General features: G+C 43.6%; 1 protein-coding gene across 1 annotated transcript in view; it reads right to left on the bottom strand.

Annotated features, from left to right (window-relative positions):
• The window catches only part of LOC107110652 (methyltransferase-like protein 25), a gene marked incomplete at its 5' end in the record, with an annotated part of 80,159 nt that overhangs the window by 31,346 nt on the left and 41,385 nt on the right, over positions 1-7,428 (bottom strand). Inside the window, 2 exons of the mRNA XM_015411452.1 lie at positions 3,621-3,650; positions 6,234-6,328. Coding sequence (XP_015266938.1) covers positions 3,621-3,650; positions 6,234-6,328 — 125 coding nt within the window. The remainder of the gene's footprint in view (positions 1-3,620; positions 3,651-6,233; positions 6,329-7,428) is intronic.

Below are 7,428 nucleotides of genomic sequence, written 5' to 3'. Positions count from 1 at the left end.
GCTGGGCAGGCACGGCCGGCTGTGCCGGGTGCGGCGCCGGTGGGGGAATGACAGGACCCAGACGATCCGCGATGCGATCGTCCACCATCTGGTGCATGGCGTTGAAAACTTCTGTCACCGTCCTCATGAGATCCTGCACCGACCTCTCGAGCTCCTGGATCCTGCCATCCTGGGATGCCCCCCAGTCTGGCTGCTCTTCCCGCTTGTCTCGTCCGGTCGCTCTCTCCTCCGGCCAAAACTCATCCTCCCCTCGATAAGCCACAGCCGGGCAACTCCGGGGTCTTTCAGGATAAGATCCCGGTTCAAAAAGGCTTTCTCGGGGCCCACTGCCCCGATGAACAAACGTTTCCCTGGTGCCTTGGGTATCGAACATAGTCCAATCCTCTGAGGCTTTGACCTCTTGTTTTCCCCACTGCGATGGGGTAGGAGGAGGCCAAGGAATAGTCTCATGCCTCGGGATCGCTCCCCCAACGGCACCTCGGGCTTCCATGAAGTCCGATGGTAAGGCAGTGGCCGGGACGGCACCTCGGTCCTCTGCCCAGAAAAAGGATTTCCCTTCGGCCCCGCTCATGATCGATGTCAGACTCGGGGTGAGGGGGAAAGTGGATTCTGGACAAAATTTCAGATCCCAAAGCAGGAGAACAAACCCACGTTCCAAAGAAGTAAGATTTATTTCCAAAGCATGGTTGATCATGAACATACAGAGAATTGTCCAGAATGACTACAATACACAGGGGCAATATAATATAGGAACTTCAAACTTGGTTAACCCAATGGGCTCAATTCCCTCGCAAGGGAGTTGATTAGAAAAGGCGCGTAGCAGCCTGAGAACTCTAACGGCCCATACCATAAACACAAGTGTAGTTCACACGGGAATCTAATTAAGCAAGGCAAGAAGACATAACACGCCGTCGTCCACCTGTAGGAGAAGCTTGGCAGTTACAGTCGCATACCAGAAGAGAATAACACGGGGAGGGAGGGAAGAGGGACACGTCCCAGAGGAATGGCAGCTCGCTGACAGATATTGATACTCCTGGCCTCTGGGCGATCGGGATCGATGGTGTCGAGAGCTCGGTGCCGATCAATCACTCTCCCAGGAAATCACTGACTGGGAACTATGTCTACGAGGCCGATGTGGGACCATTTCCTCGACTTCAAACAGCGAGGCCGAAATTGGTCCGGAGTCAACAGAAGCCTCCAATACCGGGGGGTTCAGGTGCCGGATTGGTGAGTCCAGTAACTCAATTGTAGGCAACTCCGGTACCGGAGTATCAACGACGTCAGGTTGCGCCTGCTGGAGAGGGGGTAATGCAGAGCCCATTTGCACATTATCGCTGCTCATATTCTGAGACTTACGCATAGTGCTAGTGAGAGAAGACTTAGCTTTCTCGTGCTTCTCTTTTTTCTTCTTTTTGGCTGGCGTAGAGGCGGAGGAGGCCTCGTTCGACACCAAGCATTTAGAAGACTGTCCCCCATCCGATGCAGACTTTGCATGGTGTGGGGGGTTCAGTGCCAAGGTGTCTCCCAATGTCGACTTGGTTATCGTCGATAGGGAGATTGAAGGTGTCTCGGCCGACATGTTTCCCACAGGCATGGGGGTTAATGTTGATTCCCAAAGCGCTACTTGAAGTTTCACGGCTCTGTTCTTGTGAGTTTGGTTTGAGAACTTCACACAATGGCGGCAAGCATCTGGGCGATGAGTCTCCCCAAGGCAAATAATGCAGAGTGTGTGGCCGTCACAAGGGGCAAGTTTACTGCCACAGCCAACACACAGTTTGAAACAGCCCCCTCTTATGGCCATAAAAGAGTAAAAATCGTCCAAAAGAAAAGAAAAAGTCCTTTGCTGAGGTGAAGAATTTTTTTTACCTCAGGTGTGTGTGGGGGAGGCGGGAAGCCGCCTGAGGCAGCGGCAACCCACAACGAAAAGTGTCTCTCTCTCTCTTCTTTTCTTTTTTGTAGATAATAAAGAAGAAAATAAAATAAACGCTGTAAGCGAAGAAAAATACGATTTGGAGTATCCCTCGTGAGAGGGAAAAACGCTTCTTCACCGATCGGCAGAAAACAAGCTGTTAACAGCGCGGCGGTCAGAAGAGAAGTGGCAGGATGTCCGTGCCCCTCCCCCTCCCCCTTGGGCATGCGCAGTGGGATTCTTGCACATGCCTGGAGGAGAAGCGCGAAAATCCCTTTGTGAGCTTTGCATACTACCGATTCGGATCAGCGCAGGCGCATAATCCCATGGGTGTGATACACAGAGACCACGAAGAAGATCAAATAATTCTTAATGAAAGATCTCAACATGTAGCAATACATTATGAGAAACTATAGTCAGCTATATAATTGTAAAAAACCTCAAGGGAAAGAACTTTATGTTGCTTGGAAAGGTCTGCGAGATTCTCAATAGGAATAACACACCAACTTTGTCTGAGAGCCTATTAAAGGGAAAATGTCATTAAAACTTACACACAGCAGCGAGTCACAAAGAATCAGTTTATACCTCCAAATTTATCCACATGACTTGGTTATGAACACTATACATTCAGGGAGCTGGCAGTCAATTCCACAATCTGCACTTTTTGAAGCAGCTGCTATCAAGGTGTATTAGTAGTTTGGGGTAGTAGTAGAGCATTTGCTTGGCGTGCAGCGGGTCCCAAGTACAACTGGCATCTCTAGGTAAAAGCATCTAGATGTGGTTATGTATAAGACTCCATCTGAGACCCCTTGAAGAGCCATGTCAGTCAGAGTACACAACAGTGACCTTGATATATCAGTGGTCTTATTCAGTATAAGGCAACTTCCTGCGTTCATGTGTAATCTTAAACGTACACCTTTCCCCATGTGGCTGTGTACCTTGTACATGATCAAATTGGATAATTAATCAAATTAATCATTAATCATATGAGAGTCACTGTCTACCTAATGATTTTCATGAAGATATGAATTCTTCTTCCAGACATCCGTGACTCTGAATAAAATGTTTAATGACTATCTTGACATGTATAATTTACAAAGACATGTATCAAATTCAAGAATCCTAAGTGGAATTCAGTGATCTACACTGCTTTATTTAGAAAGACCTATACTAGAATGAGTAAACAGTGATAAGATTGCCACAGAAATAGAAACTGAAGCAGCGTGTCACCTGGTGTGAGCATTGTCAAGTCATATTTTCTTAGTAGTTGGAGGACAAGTTTTTTATTTTAAATTTGCATGAAGCAACACAAAAGAAATCACCTTACAGAAAGACTAAAATTGTCAGTCCACTTATCCACTAGTCTTGAAGAATTCCTCTTGACTTCAAATGAAGCTAAAATAATGAATTAAGCTGATGGAAGACTGAGCCGCAAAACATTTAGAGTACTTTTAATGTATTTCTATAGCCATCATTCTTTATTAACTCAAGAAAATTATGTTTTATCATTGGTCCATGAAGACCAGGCAATAAAGGTGCAATTTCATGGTGGTGAAGTGGAATATCAATCTGCCTCCAATTCACGTTTTGCTATTTGCTAACGCTTCGATTTCAGCAAACTGCAAGTTCAGTGTAAGGTCATGCATTCAAAGTATTCAGAGACAGAAAATGGCTTTGTCATTAGAAGGGTTAAATAAACAACATTACTCACCACTTGGCCAACTGCAACTCGTTCCAGAGCCTTTAAAGATTAAAAAAACAAAAACTGATGTGTTTATTCTTGTAGCTGAACATTTTATAAACAGGCTACATAGAAGAAAAATAACATATTAACAGATAATGTGATAAAAATTAGAATGTCGGCTTAAAAGTGTTATCACTTTTTTAACTGTAGGAGTTAAAACTATAATGAAACATATACATACTTATTTTTGCAAACATTTGAGATTATATGACGCTGTAAAAATTTTTAAAAATCTGATCTACAATACATTAAATAAATGTTTAGATTTCAATAATTTTTTTAGTTTCTATTAATAAAGTATAAGGGGGGAGAAGTGTAAAAAAAGAAAAAGTTAAAATTGTAAAAACGGTAATAGACTATTAGTTATGCTTTCAAAGTATGACATGAAAATTACCAAAAACTTCCTGTAGAACAATGACAAACACTGCCACATTTTAACACATAATTTCAATAAAAAAGAAGGTTCTCCAAATGCCTCTAGACTATGCATTGTAATCTAAAACCTAACCTTTTCATTTTGTCATACCTGAGGCAAATACGGGCTTATTTATTTAAAATATTTCTGCACTGCTTTCCCCAGTCTTCAAAGTTGCTTCCCTCACAATTAAGGTATTATACATAAAATAAGTTATTTAAAACAAATAAACAGAGGCATTAAAATTTCAGCTATTTTATATGCTAGAACTTGAGGAAGTACAATTCAAAAGAAAACCATAAATTGTAATGTAAATCATAATCAAAATTATTAACAACAACACCACAATCAAAAACTGTATGAAACAACCTGTTGCCTCAACAGAGAAGCAGAAGGTATCTGGTGAACCTCAAGAGGTGGAGAATTCCATTTGAGTCTTAACCATTGAGAAAGCCTTAGCCTATTTACCAACTTCCTCACTCAGGAAGCAGAGGCACCTGGAGAAGGGCCTCCAAGGGGGATCTTAAATCGACAGGCAGGTATACAGGGGAGTAGCGATTCCTTTAAGTACTCTACACACAAATCGTGTAATACTTTAAAGGGCAAAACTCACACTCTGAATAGAGTCCAGAAACAATTTGTTACCAATGTCTTTGAGGGAGGGCGATATTAACAGACTCTTCCATCCCAATTTGATGGGTAACAATAATATCCGTAAAACAATATCTATAAAATTAAACTGTTAAAATGATTCTGGCAAAACTACTGACAGCTAATAAGATGGCACATGAAAGGGGAGCACAACCTGGTGCCCCTTATCCAGAGGGGGAGAGGCAGGGGGAAAAGGGAGAAGAGGGAGGTCAGTCTACAATAGAAACCTTCGCTGTCCTCAACCATAAGCCTGGCGGAACATCTCTGTCTTACAGGCTCTGTGGAACTGCACCAAATCCCACAGAGTCTGGATCTCACTTGGCAGAGTGTTCCACCAGGTAGGAGCCAGAGCTGAAAAAGCCCTGGTTCTGGTTGAGGACAGCGGGATACTTTTCAGGCCAGGGATCACCTGTAAACTGTTATCCATTAAGCATAATGCAGTGTAAAAACATCACACCACATGGTATACAGCAGTATCTATGCCAGTATAGGCAGGTTGTTTACATACAGCGACCGTAATTTTACACAGGACATAGGCAAACATACGGAAATGTAGCTTCCCAAAGTAAGCTCCCAGTAAATAACGGGTACATGAAAAAATGCACAGCAGTGTGATGGGAGAAGAAAAAGAGCTGTAGTCCACCATTAACCTACCGAAGAAAGGGGCTAGGGTGCAGGAAAAACAGGAATCTGTTTGAAAGTGCTTGAAGCGGAAGGGATTATGGAGGCTGAGGCAGAGAACGAAGAAGTCAAAGGGGCAAAGACTGAGGGAAACAGGTATATAAGAAGATCAGAAAAGGATTAAGGAAGCATTTGGTTTAGAGCAAAGATGTGTTCTGGCGTTGGGATAGCACTGCATCCAGAAGCAGTGGAGCAGCTCTAATACTCTGCTCTCCGTAACAGTTGGCAGACACGGCTACCCCCTTTGATTCTGCCTACCCCTTTTGATTCATAGCTAGCATCTGTGCAAATATGAGAAGGCACATAAGTCTGAGACTACGGGGAAGTGGGAAGGGGGGCAAAGATGATAAATAGTTAACATACTGGTCATCTAATGCAATGGAAATCTGAGTGCACATTTTGCCATCCCACTATGTGTTGGCAGCGTGAGTTAAATATCCCAATGAAGGACTGTTCTGGGTTTGTAGTCAGAAGGCTGCTGTATTTGCTGAGCGCAGTTAAGATGCCCCGGACAAGACTAGCAAAGTCAGTGATGATGCTAGCGCTATCATATATTCCTTTCCTGCACACAACTGCAAAGACCTTCTGTCCATCTTTCAAGTTCAACGCAATACAGTTGTACCTAAATTTTCATCCATGTCTACTGTTCTCCTTACATAAAATGTGTCAATATATTTTCCATTACAATATATTTCCTGATAATTTATCATGAATATATCAATAATGACATTCTGCACAGCTCTAGTTTTGCAAGCCAAGAACAGTTAATTCCATAAAATGTGAATGAAACTCTAAGTATGAAACTTTAAAAACACAATACAAAAACACTGTACCAAACAGGCTGCCATTCTGGCATTACGACCACAGAAGGAAGCATTTTCCTTCAAGTACTGGCACATGGGAAAACCCCAGGTTCCTTGAATGTCACCTGCAGAGGAGAGAGGAACAGTGCATTACTTTTTTTCAAAAAAGAGAGCAAGTGAGAGAGCAAATGTACAACTGGGAAAACGTTACAATAAGGACATTGCAAGAGATGTATTAAATGGTATTTAGTCTTAACAACAGACATCAGAAGTATGAAAAAGATAATTTAACTGATTAAAAACGGTTTGTCTGGGGGCCTGTGTTTAAAAATTATTTGTCAAGCTTAGCTATTATTTCAGCACTAAATGAAATCCCTTGTGCAACAGGATGCTAAAACCAGTTACACCAGCAGCACTATACAGCATAAACATTTATAGGGAGATTTCAGAAGACTAGCCTAGAATAATTGCTGCTTGTTTAATATATTTGCTATTTTTTAAAATATTTAGCGCTTAAGTGCAAACTTTCAAACTGTCATCAAACATTGCTGGAGGCAGTGTAAGGATAAACCATGTTGACGGGCCCAATACTTGTAAGTAAGTTTGTTCACATGAATGCATATTTTTACAGTTTTCCCAATATATTAAGCCCTACCCTGCCTCTTGCCTAAATTGTGGTAATATCCCCTTCTTTCCTTGTCATCCTTCAGCCCTTCTTCCAAGCTACTAACATCACCATACAGATGTGGTCAGGGGACAAGGTGCAAACACCTCAACCCTTGGGAGAGAAGCAGCACCTCATGAACCAGGATTCCTTCTTGTTCTCTCAATCTCTCCCTTATATAATTGAATAGTGGGTGCCAAAATTCTAAAATGCGCCCCGTTAGTGTATGGGCAGAAATATTGCCACTCAGAAGACGCTGCCTCCGATGACTGGCTCCCTCAGGGAACCTGGCCTGCCATTGGCTGGTTGGCTGGGAGGGGAGGGAGCCAGTCATCGCAGCCAGCGTCTTCACTAACGGGACGCATTCAGTCCAGCCGACGGAGCCGGTAGGGTCCGCCAGCTTCCCCCCTCCCCGCGCCCACTCCAAAACGGCGAACGGGGCATAGAGGCTGCGATCGGGACATCCCCCCCAACGCCCGCGCCCACTCAGGCCACGATCGCCGCCTCTAGGCTGCGATCGGGCCTCCCCCCCCGCGGTTACCCAGGCCCCGATCGCAGCCT

The sequence above is a fragment of the Gekko japonicus genome, unplaced genomic scaffold, assembly GCF_001447785.1.
Source record: "Gekko japonicus isolate JY-2015 unplaced genomic scaffold, Gekko_japonicus_V1.1 scaffold3991, whole genome shotgun sequence".
NCBI lineage: Eukaryota > Metazoa > Chordata > Lepidosauria > Squamata > Gekkonidae > Gekko > Gekko japonicus.
The sequence above is the reverse complement of the archived record's forward strand: the minus strand, read 5'-3'. Positions and strand labels throughout refer to the sequence as shown.